Source organism: Nothoprocta perdicaria, unplaced genomic scaffold (assembly GCF_003342845.1).
Source record: "Nothoprocta perdicaria isolate Ctin4 unplaced genomic scaffold, notPer1 scaffold_328, whole genome shotgun sequence".
NCBI lineage: Eukaryota > Metazoa > Chordata > Aves > Tinamiformes > Tinamidae > Nothoprocta > Nothoprocta perdicaria.
Window position 1 is genome coordinate 18,004 of NW_020455564.1, and position 21,939 is coordinate 39,942.

Sequence of the window (21,939 nt, forward strand, 5' to 3'; positions counted from 1 at the left end):
ATGGCTTAAGACTAGCAACTGCCCTACTGGAAGGTTTGTACAAGCTAGAGAAASGGGTAATGTGCAGTCTGCTAGGGTAGGGAAGAACTCTGGAAATCCCTCCCTCCCACCATCTGGGAAGGGACTATGTATTCACACAGCCAGGACTTACTATCTTCATTTTTCATGCTTCTAAAAAGAAGGTAAGAGAAACCTCATTTGGATGAACCCCCTCTCAATAGTTTTACCTTGAGCACCAAAGGCTTAAAGGGATGTTTAAGCAGCAGATGGTAGCTAACTACAGCACAGTCTGACAGTGAGGAGATAAAGCAATTATTTCATTATTCCTTTTATTTTCATATAAATTAACATTCTAAAAAAATTGAAATAGAAACACTAAATACAGTATTGCACATAGTGATCTCTGTTAGATGTCCTATTATTTCATTTAGTATGATAATATACATACAGTAGGTACTGAAGGGTACAGGAAGGCTACAAATCAAAACATGCTACTGTATCCTTTCAATTAAGAGCAAAGTTAAAAGGAAAAGACTATTGTTTACATAAATACATACATGGATTTGAATCAGTGCCATTAAAATAGCTTTATTTTTTTAAAGTATCTTTTTTTTCCCCCCATAAGTTAGTCTTCACAGCAAATAATCTCTTCTTTTCACTTCCCCAAATAGTAATCTTACTCTCATCAACACAAATTTTTAGAACTCCTTTCTTGGTAACTTATATCCCTGCCAGAAATAATTATGAGTACAGAATTTCACAAAGGTCTGTCAAGCAACAGGAGATTTGCTTTTCACATAGTGAAAAAAMCCCCCCATCTTTTCTAGTGCTTGGTATATGTGAATAACAACAGATTCCTGAGGTCATATTTTGCACTTCCCCTTATGACACTTTGTAGAGTATATTAGCCTCTGGACAGCCAGGAGCATCTTCTGATGTACTAGAAAGAGAACAACCTATCCCAGCAGGTTGATATCATTTGCTTTATGCCAGTGTCTTCAAGGCTCCATGGTTGTGAGCATGCACATCCAATTCAGCTAACACACTTACTGCTTTCTGGGAAAGTGCACTTTGAAATCCAAATGTTATCAATCAGGCGGAGAACTTTGGGGCTTGCTAATTGGAACTGGAGGAAGATGGTGCTACTGGTTGAGGTGATCAAGACTAATATAGTAAACTCTGGTTTTCAAATAGGAATTAAGCATATGGTCTAAAGTGGAAGACCTAAATTCTAGATTTCTTAGTCCTATCAGTAACCTCCTAGAACACTGAAAGCTTGGAGGAAAAATCTGCAGTTCTGTTAAGTGTGAAATAGATGTGAATTTGTTAGTAGTCTATGTTCTGTCACTAGACTTGGCTAGCATTTTCCAGAAATGTCAATTACCATGTGCATCTTTTAAATGGATCTCTAAAGGAGTTTTAAATTAACAGTAAAGCTAGTTCCAAAAGGGAAGTCATGTACATATGACCACAAAAGGCTGTCTGATTTAAGCAATCAGGATTTAAAAACTCTACTATATCTTCTAAAGTTCATGTAAAAGTATTAACTGCTTTATATATTAACAAACTATAATAGCCAAACCTCTCTTATACTCTCTAGAATACTTCTGTGCTTTACGTATTTTCCTGCTTTTCACTTATTTTTTTTTTTTATGTTGGATTTCTGACCCCTATACCAGCTGGCATTCACTGTCTGGCAAAAGATGAAGTAAAAGTATGCTGCCTTATCGATTTTAAAGATAGTTACGGTAAACATCTTGTTCCACAAATATTTAGTCATGGAGGGCAACCAAACAAGTTGGGAAAGCATTGATTATACTGTATAAACAGCACTTAACGATTCAAAATACAAACTACAAATGCCAACATGAAACAGATACAAACAATTCACTAGGAGTAACATTTCTTTCCCTAATCTAAGTGCAGTGCCATGAAGTATTTGTGTTAGACAGATGTTGCCAGTAGGAATGGAGATGTTTTATTGTATCAAGTAGCATTCTTATGACGTTCAACTTAACGCAATTTGCAGCATGTTCAGAACTGATGCAGATGCTGTTTTTTAACGCATGCTGATTTGGCCTATTTGTAATATACCATAAACTTTACAAAATATTATTTTTGACTGGCAAAGGAGACAGAGTACAGGGAAGGTGTTTCAAGTCCATACCTAGTCTATTGCTGGGCACTCCATTAAAGTGATTACATTCATTCATGAATGTTAAGTAACACATCAATTGGTGGAAAACTCTAGTGAACAAAACGGAAACTCAGAAAGATCAAGCAAGCAAATGATGAGGATGACATAGTTTCCTTCCCCCTTAACCCCCACCCAGAGACGTGTTGAGTTTTGGTAACCAGGTAGCAATGGCTTTCACTCTTCTTCTCTCAGATCTTCATACTTATCTTTGCTTTCTGAAAAAAAAAACAGAAGATGTACAGAGGATTGAGTATAGATAGAAGCACATCTGTAAGGCACGAATCCACAAATTTGTAAAGCACAGAAATACGTAGGCCAGCATTCTATTATACTGACTGTAGGGCTGACTTCACAAATAAATTCCATTTGAAACTGGATTTGAAATAGACTAGCTAAACATTGTGCTTGTGAAATATTTTTGTTTACTTTCCCTTTTATTTTATCAAGTATTTAGTAACACTGGGAATGCCTGCAGTGGTAAACAGAGATCCTGATATTCAGCTCTACCTGGAAGTCCTGTTTCAGTACAAGTGAAAATGGTAATAATACAGGAGTAATTAAGCCTACAGGTATTAAAAAAAAATTCCTCAGTAGCTTAACATGTGGGGAGATAGAGGGAAGATGAAAAAAAAAATCCAAATCAGCATTCTTTTTCTTAACAACATCTTGATCTGGCTACAAATTAACTGATAAAATAAAATCTATCATTCCTAACCACATTGTTACTCCATGTACAATTCCTGTGGCACTGACCATAGCCACTTCTCCATGAACACTCAGAGTGAATAACAGCAAGAACAGTTCTTTCTTTCCTTGTGTCAGATCATGATAGTTGAATTACTGACAGTGACAGTCTGCTTCATTTCAAGGACATGTCACATTAATTTAGCAATGAGTATAAACCATAAAGAAGTGAAGCATGCTTCTGGGGGAAAAAGCATGAAAAAAATCTTCCATTTCCAGATGTTACAAAAATAATTGATGGTCAATTGCTACAGATATAATTGTAATGTGAGGTGTCAGATTCATTTTCCACCAAAGGAAAATTCATCCATTGCAAAACACAATACAACTCTACCAATGTTTAGGCAATCACACTGGAATGTTTTTGTTGAAATGATTGGTATTAATCCTCTACTACCATTACACATATTTATCTGSTTTCAGGAAAAAAGTTAGAGGAAAGACACTCAAACTGAGGGTCCCTATCACATACTGTTCATTACGTTCTACAGCTTTTAGAAAACAGAACATTTGCAGACTGAATAAGCTTGAAGCCTGCAATAGCCTTTCTTCCTTTTAGGTGCATCCCATGCTAAGAACTGATACAGTAGATGTGCAAGGTGGAATACCCTTCCTGTGCTTGTGCACATCTGTTTTGTGGGGTAACATTCACAAGTAGCAGTAGTTTTAACCTGACATCTTTCTTGAAAATGTCAAATATTTTTTAAAAATTGTGTATCAGGAATCACATACCTATAAAAAGCAGAGAGAAAAAAGTAGAAAGACTGATGAGAATAGGAACATAGCTATATCTTTTACTTACAATTCCAGAGTCATGCTTTGGTCTTATATTGTAAAGTGATTTCCCCTTTTTCTGCCTGCAGACTTCTTCTGCTTCTTTAACTCTGAAAAGAGACATAATTTATAAATATTTCCTTAGACCAAAACCATTTGCAAAGACAGCAGAGCACATAACTTACAAATTCAGGCTCAAGGACACAAGCAGATAATTTTAACCCCTCCATATGTTCATTAGGGTGCTCCATGAAATAGCATTTGCATTAAGGTAGTTATCGCTGCCATGCCATCAGACTGTGGCCCTTACAAGAGCAGACATGATCAGTGGTGGAATCAATCATAGTTACCAGAAGTAATCACAAGTTACCAGAGTTATTTGAAGATTCAAACATATCAAGATTTAAAATAGACTGGCTGACATGAGGACTAGCCTTCTGAAGATTCAGGCAAACCCTACTAAGTTCTCTTTCTTGTTCCATCTTGTTGCCACTTTTTTTTTTTTTTTTCACTCCCTCTTCTCAAACATTCTTCAACCATTCCTGAGTGCACTTTTAAAAAAGGATCTAAGAAACCTATCTTTTCTTTCACTCATATTTGTTTGTATTTAAAACTGCAAAACAGCTTACCCTACATTCCCAGTCTTCTCTCTCTAAATTAAAACAAAACATTTAATAGACTAGCTGTGATAAACTCCAGAATGATTGTAAGGAATGAGGCATTTGCAACCAGGATGGGGCATGTTACTGGGCTTGTCACTTTTTCAAAAGGAGACTGAGCAGCAAGGTTGCAATGTAATCTGGGGACAAACACGCTGGGACTGCTTAGGTATAGAGAGGAACGCATTCCAGAACTAAAGTTATCTCTTAATAACATTTCCTGACTTGAAAATAGTACCAAATAAGAGCCTTGTGAAAGGATACCAAATGACACATTTTTCTTTTACATCAATATGTGAAACAACAAACCCCTAGAATAAGAGGATTTTAAGTCTGGTAGGTTTATTCATTTTGTAAATCAATTATAAACTCACATGGCTGTTGAAACACTGTTATTGTGGATTTAAATTATTAAATCTCTGAGCTTCAGACTTTTACATAAGTTCTTCCTACAAGATGACATTAAGTGGCATGATACGTGCTAGTCTTTTCATTAGGGATGACTGAATCATTTACAAATAAGAAAATAAAATAAAAATGTAAATCCTCTATTGGCGGTATTGCACACTCTTACCAGCAATATAGACTTTGGATGCTGCTTGCTTTGCCTTTTCATTATTATCCAGCAGCAAAAAAAAAAAAGTAAAATGATATTGAAGAAATGATATATCTTTGGCTAGTTCTTTGTGGTTTATCTCCAGACCACTTGCATGTCTGCTATTTCACTGAGGCTACGAAGGGCAACGTGAGAATCAGACTTTATGCTACTATTATTTTTAAATAATTCTTGTGTGTGTGGTAAGGGCCAGATTTTTGATAGCATGACTCCAGCTGGGTCTGCTAAGCACATTAGAAAAACTGCGCTCACATTCATCTCTTTGTTATCCAGCTTTGCCAGACACACCTCATTCTTTTCATAAGTTTCAAATTTATACTTCTGAAAATTAATTTAAACTGGAGTTCTTTTCCAGCACTTCTAACAAGCTGCRCTCTTAATTTGATAGCCTTGTATTTTATTAATATAGGAACACCTTTACTGGCACAGMTGGGAGAAGAAAAGGCTTTGAAACCTGTTACTTTCAAGCTGTAATGCTTTCTTTTATCTGACTGCAAATCAAACAGATCTCTGCAGCATAACAGAGAACAAAAACGTCACAGAGCCAAGTAATTCACCTCTAAAAATGTACGTAAATAGATTCAGTAAAAGTGACAGCCAAAATGCTGAGATAGCTTTGAACAGAAGCTTCTGGGAATGGTAGAAAATATAGTAAAAATCCAATTTTTTTTCCCCCTTAAATGCCACCTTTTCTTCTGCTTAGCTTCTATTTATATCCAAAGAAAGAAAATTTTCTGTAGCCCTGATCTTCCCATGATGTTCTCCAAGCAGCCAGGCCCACTCTGAAGCACCAAAAGCCACTCTTACAAAGGCAGTTATGAAATAGCATATCTATAATTTCCTCTTTAAAATACGATAGTTGGTAGACATACATTTTTTACTTTACAATATCCCTGAAGTTAGCAAGATGCCTCCTTTGTAGAAGCSATTTAATATATGCAGGTATTCAGACTACTCATCATGCAAATGGCAGCATAAGTAATATTAGAAAATATTTTCTAAGCCACTTCACACAGATTCAGATGTTATTCTCAGGAAGCGTCAGGGAATCTGCAGCTCTACTCTTTGTCCCATCTAAACACCCCCTTCAAGGTTAGTTTGGCCAGCACTTGACTAAGGGAGCTGGTCATAAGACAKCACACTTCCTCGTGATTCAAAACAAAAATTCTCACACGTAATGGAACATTTGATAAGAGTGACTTTCTAAACTACAGCGCCTGTTATCATTGTCAGGGTAAGATTTTAAACATTCTGCTTCTGTTAAGAGAAATCACTGCATGAGGAAAGGCTGCCTTGATCTGATACAGCACAACACAAAACATGATCCACGCCTCTTGGTGAGGGGAAGAGTCGGAGTTTCTGTGCTGCTTAAGTTGCAATTGGAAACGTGACCCTCAACTTCTAGACGGATGAACTGTCAGCCTTCAGCTTGTGCTATCCATTTCTCTGAGATTATGTAAGAGGTTCTGCTCTCACAAACATAGCTACATCTTTTATGGAATTCTTTGCAGTTTGGGCCTGTTTATTCATGGCCTTGGGAACGGAGCCGATGAGAAGTATTATTCTCTGATACACAGAAGACAAAGCTGAGAGCAAACAGCTCCTCCATTCTAAATCCACCATATTACTGACTCACTGTGCAGGTTTAGGACATTTCACTGTCTTTGGCCCACATCCTGCTCTCCATGCAGGGTGATTCAAGCAGTTATACAGAGCATCACTGAAGTCTATACAACCTATACATGTGCTTCTCCAAAAAGAAAACTCTTTTGTAAGATAGCACACTGAGTAGCAGAGTAGGAGGGCTTATGATCCTGTAAAAAGGAGAAACAAGAGAACTGTAAAAAAAATACAACTGTATCTGTAAAAAGTCTCTGTATCTGTGCAAATTGATAATAGCAGCCATTAGTCTTCTGCAGTGCTAAATCCAAAACCAGTTGAAATTTCTGCATTGTGCCAGTGTATTTTCTGATGACTGACCTCTTCAATTAAGACCTTAATTTAAAGATTAAAATATCCTACTCTTTCAAAAAAGCTGAAATTAATGTTTTGATAAGATCATCACTACCACTTAAACCTCAAGATCTAGAAGAACAGAAAGAGGGTTGCCTTTGAGGAAAGGGCAATAGTTTCATGTTTGTTGGAAAATAACTTTTAATTGCCACTGGCAACTTCTTCCCAACATATTTTTTTCTCTTATTCCCCTCCCACACTCTGGCCCTGGCTGTCCTCCTTATTGATTGCTCATCCTTCCATCCATGAAACCTACTTTTTGCACACCATAATGAGATACGCAACGACACATCATTACTGCCAATTCATGCCTTTTTTGAGTCAGATTTCTCATTCTGGCAAATTCCTGTACCTCTTCCTTCCACTTTTCCTGCATTATTTCCTACTAACTTCAGTGGGATTGTGACAGATATGGATACAAAAGGTAATAATCTAAGACCAAAAAGATGTAAAAGTTATATGACAACTGGTGGCCCTTATCAGGAAGACTGGGTTAACTATTCAACAGCAGTTAGCTGTTAGATTCATGGATCTTATTCAATACTGGAAGGAGAGAAGGGGATGTCTGAGGAAAACAACACAGCAACACTAAACCCACGAGCCTCCCTGCAGGCCCAAGAGGAGAAACAATTGCAGAGAACGACACACTTGCATGCTCCAGGCCAATGTGACACTGCTCTTCTGACAGTGCAGAAAACAGAGCTCCAAAGAGCACTAAACAGTTAAAAAGACATTCCTAGGAAAGGAGTGGGGACTCCATTGTCAAGGCCTGTGTGGTAAAATAGGCTGCCACCACGGGAGGCTGTGGAAAAAAGAGTCCAAAGAAGGTGGGCGTTCCCCAGCTACACAGAGTTATGACCCTTAGGCAAAGGCAGGCGTGTGTATAGATTGATTTATTGTTTTGAAGATCTGTTTTTACTTAAACTATTCACTTCTATGCAACTTTCTGTTATAAGGGGACCAAACAGCCTCTACTCCATTACTCTTAAGGGCAATACTTAGTTAAAGCTGGGACAGCAGCTCAAGGCATGATGAGAGAGCAGGCAAGCATGAGGTGGGTGACAGGAGGACCTGCTAGGTCATCTTGAAGCAGCTCTTAAAGAAACCAGTTGGTACAGTTAACTTGCTAATTCACAAGCTTACAGTGTGCTAAAGCCACTTTGCTAGACTGATGCTCAAATTATCTCACTACATACTTTTCAACTGCTTCTCAAATTCTTTCAGTTAACAGACTGTGTTTCACTTTCTACTCTTGTCCCATCACATGTCAATTCTGCCTCAAAATAGGGTATATCAATTGTTAGGGAAGACAGCATCACCTGCGTTATTTTTAATAACTTTTGCCTATTACTTTTTAAATCAAGTAATTTCTTCCTTTTGTCTTAATCAGGACATAACCCTACAAAAAAAAGTCTTCTGTAATCTGAAGAGCAGAGGTATTCAAAGCAGTATACCCAGCAACAGCCCCAGGACAGATTCTATAGATCCTGAATTAAAGAGCTGAATCTGGATAAATGTCCTTAAATATTAATTTAACTAAAGTAGCTTTTATTATTGCACAGAAGATATCCTTCTAAGCAGCCTCTATGATAGAAAACGCTTAAGAAATATGCAACAGTATGCAAAACCTAGATCAGGTTAAAAACAAAACACTCCCCACAACCCTTACAAGTCCTTAAAGAGCTTATCATTTACAGGGTCCAAGAATTAGGGTTTCAAAGGCTGCCAGTTCAGAGAGTCTAATAAACATTACCCTAAACTAAAGAAGCAGTTTCTTATTTCTATCATAATAAAAACACTTTTCTTCAGCACTTTCACCTCCTTTTACCTGCTATGTATTGAGATGAGCATATACAGTGTTCACTATGATAAAGTTTAAAGACAGTCCACAAGATGAATAAGAGTTAAACTTTGGCATGCCTACAGGAAAAAGAAACCCGACATCCCTCCAAACCCAAAGACAGAGTAGCCTTATCTACCTTCTAGACCAAAAGCCAGCCTGGCCACAGCCTTATCAAGGCTTAGAGAATTTCTCTCATCATTCAATTCAATGAGAAGGGCAGCCACTTTCCTGCCACTAAACATTAATAATGTTGTCTGAAGTATCTGTGGCAGACAGATTCATTTCCTACTGGCTCCATCTAGGCTTGGTAGCCTTACACTTCACTAGAGAGCACTACGACATGACAAATGTAATCACAGTGAGAAGGCTGGAATGTTATATGCCCTAGATAGCTACAGCTGCTCACAGAAACAGCCATGATAAATTCACATAGACATTACTTTTATACTTTGACATGAAACCCAAATAATTTTTTCTGCATGCATTCTGTATTTTGTAACATAAACCAAAGCTGAAACCAATATACTTTAGAGGACTAAGCACTTATCACCAGATAAAATATTTTAGCATGCAACACCCTCTTTTTTATTCCTGTAAGTTAGTCTAGGCTGGAGATGAATTGTTTATAATAATAATAGTACCCTGAAAAATAAAAACAAACAAAAAATCCTAAGCAAAATAGCCAATGCTGAAAAGTTCCTAGGACCTCAAGAGTTGAACATTTTAAAATTTTTTCTTGATAAACTGTTTAAGAGTAATGGGTCTAAATTTTATTTTTTGATCCAGTTATGAAAATTTTGAATTTATTTTTTGCTAAGAAGTTTAAAAAGAAGAAAAAAGGAATATTACAATTCTCCCCACCAGCCCCTCTTCCCAAGAAAAAAAACGTTAAAAAGATAGATCTCTTTCTTTCATCCCAACAGGCTCAAAGTRATGACACAGATATGATTCAGTATCTGACTGCACAAACTTTATATGGTTAAGCAGCACACTGTAAGGTACCTGGTCCCACCAACCTATCGGATGAAAACTAACCTCTGCCTACCAGCAGAGGTTAAGCATTAGACTACCCTGACATCACTGCTAGCTCCTTGCATGGTTGCTCTAAGGACTATGAAGTAGACAGAGACTATGAGACTATGAAGCAGATTGAGAGACTATGGACTAAGTCCTTAGCAGACTAAGGATTATGAAGGCTGCCTGAGAGACATAGTCCCTAGTTGTATTTTGGCCCAGAGAATCAAGGACAGAGAGAATAAAACTCTTTAATCTAGCCACTTAACATAGGCACTAACCTGTAGCAGGACTCTGAATGTGATCTCTTTGCCAACAGTGTAAAATAGACTGTGCTGAATATGTTTTCAATTTACTTCAGTGTGCACCAAACTGACCTAAAAATGAAGCTTCCAGACCAACTAAAATGCAAACGAGACCTTCCAATTTTCAGAGTATTTCTGCAATCCACAAGACACTATAATATTCTGAAAGAATTTCTATTCAGAATTATCAGTCCGTGGAACTGAAATCTTTGCAATTTGGTTTAGGGAGAAAAAAAAGTGGAATGACTTAAAATATCTCTCACCTAATTTCTCTGTGGAAAAGAAATATCAGTTTTACTCAGTTTAGCAGCTTTTAATGGTCTAGGGATTCTTCTGTTACCTGTGTAAGGATATGCAGRTAAATGAACACTAAAGATACTGTATTAAAATACATGTTTTAACATATCTTTAGATTCTTAAAGAGAAATTTACTTTAGAAGTGTAATGACATGAAATATTAAACAGCTAAGGGTGGCTGTGATTCTAGTACAATGCATGTGTCCACTTCGACCCATATTTCCTTACTTCTGCCATCAAATTCATACATTTTCTTGTTGTCAAGGTGGCCAGTATTTTGGACTATACATCTTTACCTTCTGGCAAGATGGCAATCATTTTTTACAGATTCTGCCTATGAAAATTGAGGTCACCCCAAGAAAAGAGAGTCATCATCGCCTACTGTTTCTCTTGGGACAGGGGCTACCTTGCTCTGAAAGAAGCTGGCTGCCTTCTAGGCTCTTTGGCTAGAAAATTCAACAGGAAATGATAAGGCAAAAGGAGTAGGACTAGAGGTGAGACAAAGCTGGTAACATAATGACCAAGGAAAATAAAAAAACTCAGGAGCGAACAGAAATATGAAACTACGTATGTGTTCTGAAACATTTTGAAGGAGCAAATGAGATGAAGAAAGGAAAAACTGCAATGTGTAAAAAAGAATGAGAAGAGTCTTTAGCTAACAGTCAAAGCACAAAAGGAGACTACTYTAAAAAGGATAGAAGACACACTTTGGGCAGATGGTAGCTACAATTTTGACAGCACAAGAGAACTGAACAAGCAAAGGAAAGCACTGGAAAATAAGGAAACAAATTTAGAAGAAATCACGTGAAGAGTCACAGAAATAGACGTAGCTAGTGCAGAAAGCAGGAAAATAAGAGGCCCCAAACTTTGCACCATCAGGTGGGAACATATGTATCAGAAGATGCCCATTTGTAGTCATGTTCTGACGTGTGAATGATTGCAAACACAGCAGTGTTTTCTCAAAATTCTTCTCAAAATGTAAAATGCCCTGACATTTGATCTCCTGTACCGAGGCCACACAATATGTAAGGTGACACACACTTGCATTTTAAGGATTTTGTTTGGCATCAGTAGGCCAACTCTATGCACTGGTATAGCACACTTTCTTAGAAATGAAGCAATGCATCTTCAGGACCGGGCTGAGTTACAGAAGATTTTAAGTCTTTGTGAGAATTTCAAAATTTGAAGGACTAACATTTTAATGATCAATAGTGTTCATCTGCAAAATATTATAATATTTTATTGAAACTCAAATGCCTCTCTGCCTGGGAATGAAAACATGTCATAAGTAAAGAAAATGTAATACCATAGTATAACAAAGTGTCATAGGCATGAAAACAGAAGGCAAATTTCACTGTGAAATTATGAAATCTGGTCTTGTGCAAGTCATAAAAGTCAGGAGAGGTCAGAATGGAATTTTTGTAACAGATTCTTCATTTTGTTGTTGTTTACAATTCATATGCAGCAGTTGCTTTACATTTGCATACTGAAATACTTGTTCCTGTCTTTTATTAAAACACAGTAATTTAAACAAAGCTAAACTAGGTATTAAAAACCTGAGGMCTTGACTGACTTACCTTCAAATGTTTTTATTTTTCACAAACATTTCCCCAAAGAGCAATGCTAAGATTGAAAGTCACTGCTCCCCTCCCTTAACCAAAAACCCCTAGTGTTTTCATTGAAAAAAGGACTAATTACAGAAAGTGCACAAGGAAGGAACAAAAGTACTGAAATATTGAGCAACTTCTCTCTCTGATGGACAACAAATTGCCTCTTTGTTAGGCCCTGCTCAAAGGACCATTCCTAGCTTCTGAATCTTTGGTGCAAGTATTCTTTCAATGTTTTTAATTAGCCCAGTATTTTCTGATCAGAAAGTTCTTTTCTTTAACATGAAATCTTGAAATGCCATTAAGGAAAAAAAAAATATTCAATTCAAAGCCACGTAAGCTGCACTCTGATTTGAAATGTTGCTGTTATACCTSTGCATTGTAAAATGAAACCTAGCAGCAAATTCAAATTCTTAGAGAGCAGCGAGCTTAACATATCTAAGTAAATGCATCTATTGTAATAAGTGGGTGCTTATTAACATAATGCTAGGAGCTTTTGGTCAACATTACAATAGCATACCAGCAGTTTCACAATCATTTGGAAATGTAACCCCACTAAAAATACTCCACATTTTCCTGACATGCTGCCATTCCCTATACATTTTTATTCTCTTTTCTTCCATCTCAGCATATTCCCATGTCCCCAGATTTCTCACTATCAAGTCTGACTTACTGGTTCCCATTATAAGCGTTAACAAAATATCCCTTAAATTACTCTGAGAGGACATTGCTCGTGCTATGGGATTTAATGCCCTCCTCTGCAAGCAGAAGTGGCAGCTTACCAATATGCTCCTCACTGTGCAACGTACAGATATCCAATGCCAGACTTTAAACTGCTCAACAGCAAGTTTTAAATCATCCTGCCGAGCAGTCTGTAGGGAGACATACCAGTCTTTCTGCAGAGAGAGATCAATGAGCTGTGGAGACACGCTGGCCAGGAATCTCCCTTTCATCTAGATATACACAGTGTGACACACCAGGTGCCAGCTTAACTGCTATTCTTACGGGAATGGGCAACTTGTACATTTGAGAGATGAGTACATTTTTTGAGTTTATAGATTATTTTTAATGTGTCAAAGATTTATCGTGAGAGTTGAAGGGTGAGTAAAGTCAGCCAAAAGAAATTCTCAAATTTAGTGTGATGAAAGATATCAGAGACTTACAGAACTTTACCATAATGTTGATTCTGCTTATGAACTCTCCTCTGCTGGCATCCCTCAGCTCAGTTATTTTCTGTTCAGTGGCATTCCTTTTCTTAAAGGCATGAGCCAGATAAAGCCCATGAGAAATCTTTATCTTATGCACACAGAGTACCTATCTCCTACTCTCCTTTTTCTTCTTTTTTTTTTTTTTTCTTGCCATTTAGAAATACAACTATCTCTTCCCTATTTAGTAAAATTTTTGCAAGGTCCACAGCCTGTCTGCAACAGCAACTGAAACACGCAGAACAGAATTAGACAAGTGAGCATCAATATCTCACTTGCACCCAGAGAAAGAGAAGGTTGAATTGTGGCCCGGCAAGAACGCTTCCCCTGCTTACTGACCTGTTTATAGTAATATCTGACTATGGGCCTCAGGTCTAATGATAATCATCTTTGACATAAACGAAACTTTTCCTTGTTCTCTCTTCTTTTAACCTTTCTGAAAATACCGACTCCTTCCTTGTTACTGTACTAAGCCAGAGTATATTTCACATCATTCAAGAAAGGATAAAGTTATAGACCATCTAAGTGAGTCCTAAGTGAGATGTGCATACCAATATGAGATCTTCTGATAATTATTTGCATTTCTACCACCAAGAATTTGCAACCCCCATATCTGTCTGCCAGAAACTGTAGCTACTTAACTCCTTTTATTTTTTTCCCTTCTAATTGGCCATAACTTTTCAAGATTTTCTTCTCAAGGAGTTTAATGAGTGTTACCTCTCCAGCTTTTTTTCTCTCTTCAGGTCCTAAGACAGGAGATCTTTTCCTGGTTCTTAGGAAAGTGACAGTGCTCTGGGMAACTGTTTTGTAGTCCTCACTGGAGAGCAAGATAAGTGGAACCACTCTTCGCTCTCAAAGARGTGTCATACCAGAAAAATGAATGTAATATTGAACATATCTACCTCAATAATTCAAAGAAACCAGAAAATAAAAGGTGCAGGGATAAAGAAAGAAAAATAAAGAAATTAACTCTTTCCCCATAAATATATCAGTTTGCATGAGACAAATGCTCAGTCTACAGGAGGTAAAAAAAAAAAAAAAAAAGATGCATTCGAAGATTTCCGGTGTGATTTTTTTAAGATAAAATTTTCCTGACAAGGTAAAACTTTTGTATAGCTCTACACAGTCTACAGTTGCAGTTGTGCACAATCTGACAATATATATTCAGAGAACAATTTGTATTTCAGGGCATTCAGTAACTGAAATAAATCATGTAACGAGGCAGCTGAACTTGCTTGAACRGAACTTTCAAGGTTCAAAATGTTATTTTTTCTTTCAAACAACATTGAAATGAAATTAATGAAGAGAATGCCAGTTTCTCTGGGCCTTCATGCTGATCACATGTAAAAGGCCACATATACCAGCAGATACCATTCCAGAGTTCTCACAGTATGAACGCAGTGCATAATCCTCATACATCAAAATATACAGAAGTGAAACAAACTTATGGTTCTGAAAACCCAAATATGCCTTCTTTAGACTTTTTTTTAATTGCTTCATCAATAAGAAGTTATATTACTTTCAAGATTTTCACTTAAAAGTGAAAGCTTTAGGTTAGCCATAGCATGAGAAATTTCAAACTTAAGATTTGTGAGAATATTAKAAATAACCCAGATAACGATTTTGGTCCGAATGCTTCACTTAGCTTCAGCTGCAGTGTAATCACAAAAACCAGCACTGTTAGAAAACTGCAATAGACCTTTTGGCAGAAATACGCTTCCAGAGTAATTTTCAGGTGCATTTTTTCTTTTTATTGCTACTGTATTTAACAGTTTATCATGCATAATTTTCTCTACAGCTGGTATTTTCCACTTCTGCTTTATTTCATTTGACAGAACAGAGCAAAAGCAGTAGAAAAGTTGAGAAAGAAATAATTTGTTCTTAACCTTGCACCATTTTTCTTATTTTTTTCCTCTCATCTTCTTGTAAAGGAATATGTAGTCTGACACTTCAGTGTTTACCTTGTGCATATAAATGCCAGGCAGACCAATAAACAAGTTGAAATTCTGACTGAAAAGTATTTAAAATAAAAGCTGTCTGACTGCTTTCTGTAAAACATATACATTTTAAAAGTATCAGTAACAAAAAGTAATACCACCCTAGGAAATACCATCTACGAAAAGCCTTTGGGTAAATTATTGTGAAACAGTGTGACTCATATCTGCAGAGACTAAATAAGGAACAGCCACTATTAACAAGCAATTCCTTTTCTACACAGTCCATATGGAAACTGGGATATAAAATACCCTAGAAATATTGCCCATAGCATAAACATTTATTAAACAGAATACTAGAGTGGAGGGAGAAGAGAAAAGAACGGGAGAAAAAGAAAGATGCTCAAACTAAATAAAGGAAAAGGGAATAAAGTTGTATGTTTTATAAATAATGATCATAATTAAAGTGTTTTACATCAGCTAACACCCTGGCAAATAATCCTCCAACAATGGTGKCATGCTATAATATTTAAAGTCTCACCACATTTGTCACTTAAACATTTTACTGCCAATGAAAACCTACAGAAAGTTGTCTTGACCATTAACATACTAGTCAGCTCTTCAGTTTTAGCAGCAGAGAATAACACAACTTACCTTATGCACCTAGAAACAATTAAAATCTGTTGATAAAATACACAACAGGAAATTCTAGAATTCCTTAGAGTTTATGATAATTCTGTGACCATCTCCAAGGAGTTTGGATTTTTGCCCCTCAAATATTACTGCTGAGACCTTCATATAATCCAGGCACTAGTCATGTGGTAAAAATAACATCAGGAGAACTTGATGGGCATAAATCATCACAAAGTAGGTAGAAATTCCATAACATCACTACATCAGTGAGGATTATAAACCAGTTTCTTGAACAAATATTTTTTATTTCAAAGGTGCAAGTGGACATCCATCATCTATGGATCTGTCCATACAAGCACAGATTTTGAAAAATATCATGTTGTGCATTCTTACACTTTTTTTGCAGTACTTATTTTTCTGTCAAGGTGCTTTGTCCTCTCTTAGTACTCAATAGGGTCTCACATCAAAGCAGCTTTTCTTTCACAAAGAAAGCTTGAAATTGCAAGTCAAGTAAACAGCCTAAAGAACAACTTAAGGTATCAAGTTGAACTACGACAGCAGTCTAAATATTTTCCATGCAAAGGCTTTGTTAATACAGTCACTTTACTAAAGAAGATTCTTCGCTTCTGGGCATATAAAAATAAAAGTAATAATAATAATAAAAAAGCTCTCCTTGTAAAATGTTTATTCTTGCCAATTTTGCCAAAAATTAAAATATTTTTGGAATTAAAATATTCCTAATAGGCAACAAAGAGACCTTGAGTTGGCCAGTCTTGAAATGGCACCATGCCAGACTTTAGAGAGGTGAGTACAAGCCAAGACATCAAAGGTTTCCAAACTCTAAACCCAGCCTCATCAGAACTAATGAAATGTATAAAAGAGCAAGATTCAAACTGGATGAGACAAGCCAAAATTACAATTCTAGGGGGRRRAAAAAAAAAGGCAAAATGCAAAACAACAACAAAACCCCACTACCTATCATTTTAGGTATGAATCATTTTTAGTYAGACTTTTAGTTAGACTTTCAGTGACTTCTAAGATTTCAGGTAATTCCAGATAGTCCATTCTGACCCGCTGGGGATTTCTTCTCCTGCCCGTCAGCTCCAAGCTTCACCTTGGCTCTGCTTGCTGCTTCCCAGGAACCTCTCAGCTTTCTTGCCCACTGCAGGCTCTGTCATTCCTATCTCCCTCCTTCCCTGTCTCATCTCRTCTCTGAAGCCAACGTCTAGACAATACGTTCAGTGCCTTGCAGGCTAATGACACCCTTGCCCCAGAAGGACTCAGGGGGTGGCCACTTTGCTTTCTGTTGCTTCAACATATGGCATGAAATACGCTATTCATGCAGCAAACAGAAAGAAGTTTGAATGAATGTCTTACATCCCTATTCTACTTTTAAGCTTCAGAGGTAGAAGAAAAAATAGAACTAATAAGTTTTATGCTTGTAGGCATTCATTTTAAAGAAAAAATATTTTGCAGTGAATTTTTTTTGAGGACAATGTTTGTTTCTAAAAAATAAATACTGTATTTCACAACAGAAAAGACAGTTTTTAAACACCATTCTTAAAAAAATGCACAAAAATATAAACTGAAATTATCTTGTATCTAGTTGGCAGCAATATCTGCATAGGAAATTGGAGATAGTATTTAACTGTCAGCTCGACTTAATTGTGAAGAGAGATACTTAATTACATAAAATTAAGTCAGACAGTCAGTAAAGTGAAACACATCCCCAGAGAGGTGCTGCACTGTATTAACATCTACACCGCACACTTGCAATAGGAGTAAAACCCAGTTTAAGTATGAGATTATTCATTCCTAAAATGCATTCACATATACTAGACATATTATTTGACTTCTTTGTTATATTGGTGTTGAAGTTTTTGGTAACTTCTAACACCAGTAACCTGAGGTAATAATTTGAGACATAATTTTAAACCAATTTAAGACAATTATGTCAGCTGAGCATTTCTGAAAAACGGGCATATTCTTGTTAAGTTACCTGCACATGGGCCAATAACACTCACTCACAGGACCTGAAGCTTCAGTCTTGTTAATGATAAGGCATAGCCATAGCTTCACTAACCTCCTAGGGTCACCCAAAGTTGCTAACAGATGTAGAATTACGTAGCTCTGTTTACCATTTTCATGTTTGTATTTTTTTTAAAAAAATCTGTCCTTATATGGCACTTATTATTTATGAAACTGCTGATTAAATCTTGGCATTGTTTCTATACACACAGAATGACCACAATAGCCGCACGCAATGAAAGCAAGCTTCATAGCTCCTTTACTATATGACACAGACAGTGTGACTGGTATTTCACAAGTGCCGTCTCAATTCTTTACACTAGATAACACATCTGCATGAAGCTGTGATTTTGCTCTGTTTTGGTTTAATTCTTTTCTTAAGATGAGGTCAACTGACTTTTTGCTCTCACTTCCTCCTCCCTGTCCTTTTTTTCTCAGCTTCATAGGACAAGTATTTACATGTGATGTATTAATGCCTTGACTTCAGTAAATTTACTTCAGTAAACATGCAAATAGAAAAACTTTTAACTTTCAGAACTGAAGCAAGTCTCCCATTGATTGTATTTATAGCAACATAGTAGTTATATGTTCTACCAAAAATATCATTGGGAGAATGGACCTGAAAAAATTCAGCACAAAATGGTATTAAAGTCTCATTCACACAGCATGACTATTAGGGAAAAAAAAAAAAAAAAAAAAAGATGTTCAATAGTTCATGTGCTAATGAAGTGCGACTGACTGGTTTCTGTGTGATTGCTCCTAGTAACATTCTCTGACAGAAGCCTTTGAATAAACAAACAAACGTACCTCTCCTGCAGAATAAGTTTGTTTTCCTTCTTCCAGAACTCTTTGAAGTCGGAGCTGAATTCGTGCCAAATACTGAAGAAAGAATGTGGGGACACCTCTTTCTCTCCCATTTTTGGTTTCATACAGAAATAGGCTGCAGTTTCCAAAAAGCTGTTAAAGAAAAGAAAAAGTAGCAAATATTTAAGTACCCACAGATTTTTTTTTCTTACTTTATGCTGACATGGCATATAGTTATTCTTGATAGCAACACTAAAATGTAGGAATATAAACACACAACAGTTGTCATCTCTTTGGATACAGATAGATATACAATATAAGATGATTCTCCTGTAAAGGCTTGGGTCTGGCATTTATCATTTGTTCCATTTTTGACAAAGTATTTTCCATTTTAAAAGCTACAATGAGTGCACTGTAAATCCAAATACACCTGCACATATACTGACTTTCTGTTGTGTTTAAAGCAACTTTTAATATGCGCAGTCAAAGCCTATAAAGATTGCAAACAAGGTTCTTCAAATTCTGTTAAGTCTGTGCACACAAGGGGATAAACAGCTTAGGTGGAAGCCTACACAGAAAGGTTGTTAAAACTCAAGCCTGCTGTACACAAAAAATGATGCAATGGAAAACTGGGCCARGAACAACTGTGTTAGAAAACAGCTCTCCATGATTCTTCCATAACTATCTGACATTCATTTCTGAGTGGAGATGTTCAGTATATGCAAAGCAGCACATGGAGTGAAAAGTCGGAGCTCAAGTCAGAGTTGCTGCTGAAAGGCCCAGAGCATATGTATCTACTAACAGTGAGACTATGTATGCAATTAAACTAAAGATATTTCTAAACTTGAATTGCTTGTRTTTTATTTTAAATTTAAGATTATATAGAAATATTATGTAGGAAATTGTGGAAGAATTCTCTCAAGAAAGAACTAATTGCATAATTATGTATTAATCCATTTTAATTTTTGACTTGTTTGCAAATACTAGAACTGTTAAGAACACTTCAAATCTAAAGCTCAAAGTACAAAGTTTTGGAAAAATGATTGTGTTATGAGAAATTCTACGAAGAGCTGTCTCCTGAAATACAATCTTACMTGCTTAGCTCATCGTTAGTAATCAATGATCTATGTGATCACTCTCCGTGAAATACAGATCATTGCTTAGAACACTGTAATAATGAATTAGTTCTTTTCTCAATTCCACAGCAGTGGGTACAAATATTGTTTAGTTCACAGAAGACTTATCTTTATCCACAGACTACTACAATTGCAGAGAGAGTGCTTTGCCAGTCATCATAATTTAAAGGATTTAATGGACACAATAATATACAAAGATTCAGTCATTCAAAATGACGAGTCTCTCAAAACCTCTCAAGAATTCAAGAAAAAAACAATACTCTGATYATTTTCCCCAACACAGACAACATATGTGTATGCAAATTATTCTTGAATAACAATTTCTGCAGCTTAAAAATGAAACAGTTGAATACAGATCAAGTTTTATACATTCATTTTTCTCTTAGTTTATAGTTCATTATTTCCATACATATGCTGAAGCAAAATGATACCTGAAAGCCATCTGTCCTCTGCATATTATTTCCTCAGATCTTGCATTTAGCTATTACTTCGAATCAAAGTGCCAAAATCAAAGATTTGAGAAGTTAAAGGAACCTATGACTTTAGCAATGACAGTTGTTTTCTGAGTCAGTAATGAGTTGATCAGTAGAACCTTAGATATGCCTACAGGTGTGGTTAATAGCTGTGAGTTACTTTTCTAAGTATATGGACAGCAGAGAAATGCTCAGCCAGGTTGCTTACCATTTAGTTTTGGAGGCAAGAGCAGTAAATGCCCGTGACATGTGAAACATCAGCWGCTGTAGCAGGTTATCACTGCTAAATATGTCACACCTTTCTTGTGTCTCTTAAGAAAGCACAGGGTGCCAGCCACAACATAAGCAAGGCTTCAGAGCACAGCTCTCCATCAAATACTTCTCCCACRCATGCAAGTGAAACCAAGACAATTACTATAATTTCCTCAACCAGTGAGGTCTCCCTGTTTTTAGCATCTAGCAATCTCTCTGAGCACATTAATAAGACACATGCAAGCCTGCTTGCTCTACATTTAATGTCCTCATTCTTGTACTACAAGACAAGGCACCATGATTCACACAACGCAAATAAAAGTAACTTCAAATACATCAGATAACAAAACATGGGCAGGAATAAATAATCTGTATTACTACGCTCCGTAAATATCCAATTTGAAAATGTTTACACGTGTCAGACCAGACATATCTCGAAGCTGTCTCCAGGAGGGGCGGGGGGGAGACATTTCAAATACAAAGAGGAATTTGGATGACATTTCCACAGCCCTAAGAATAGATATCATGCTTTTAAATTTCTGCCAGGCAACAAATACCTTCTCTGATACATTTCAGAGGAGTAGTCCATACGAATATCCTTGTGACCCTTCAATAGCTTTTCAAACAATACATCTGCAAACGACATCTTCCTGACTAAATATGCAGGAACACATGTATTTTGAATAAAAATAAGGGGATGGCATTCAGAATGCTTACATTCATATACACAAATGAATTTCTGCAAAATATAGCTTTGGAAAACTCCTCTGAGCTCTCTATCTCATTTCATCTATTTGGCACATCAAACATTTATTCCCTAAATACGCATTGCAAAGCATGTTTAGTGTTCACTAAGCACTGGGAGATACTCAAGTAAAAAGGTTCTTATGTTTCCACACCCTTAGAGAATGTCTTAAAAGAAAAGAATGTGCATTAGAGGTAGCAGTCATGGAAGAGGGAAGGAACAGCATGTGAGTTATTTCCAGGGATTAAGAGAGGTAAAGGAGGTCACTAGCTTTGCTCCAAATGGCATGACTTTTCAAGCCTGATTGAAAATAAGGCAGTGATGCTCACACCATCTAACCCTGACATGGCAAAAGCAAGACTTTTTAAAACAGATTTCGAAGTGGTTTTCATATCCTACATGCTGTTCTCAAGGAAAATTAAATAACAATAAGTGTCCTGACATAGTGGAAGGGGATTTCATCCATGATAAGTTAGTTGGGAAATAAGATTATGAGATGCTAGTTCCTTTTTTTCCCCTCTCTCATCTTCTCATTTCCTTTTTTCACTTGTTGTTTGGTGTAAAGTAGTGGTTCAGAAAAATCACTATATATCAGGAAAACTGATCTCACTGCTTACTCAAATATGGAAATTGGATGAATGAATTACTGGAGTTTCCTGT

The 21,939-nt window shown here is 36.5% G+C and overlaps 1 protein-coding gene across 1 annotated transcript in view; it reads right to left on the reverse strand.

Moving 5' to 3' along the window:
• Positions 1-732: 732 nt before the first annotated feature.
• The window catches only part of FMN2 (formin 2), a 156,865-nt gene continuing 135,658 nt past the window's right edge, over positions 733-21,939 (reverse strand). The window contains exons 17-19 of the mRNA XM_026043284.1: positions 18,677-18,826; positions 3,744-3,825; positions 733-2,412 (exon numbers count right to left, since the gene is read on the reverse strand). Of these exons, the coding sequence (XP_025899069.1) occupies positions 2,386-2,412; positions 3,744-3,825; positions 18,677-18,826 (259 nt within the window). The 3' untranslated portion in view covers positions 733-2,385. The remainder of the gene's footprint in view (positions 2,413-3,743; positions 3,826-18,676; positions 18,827-21,939) is intronic.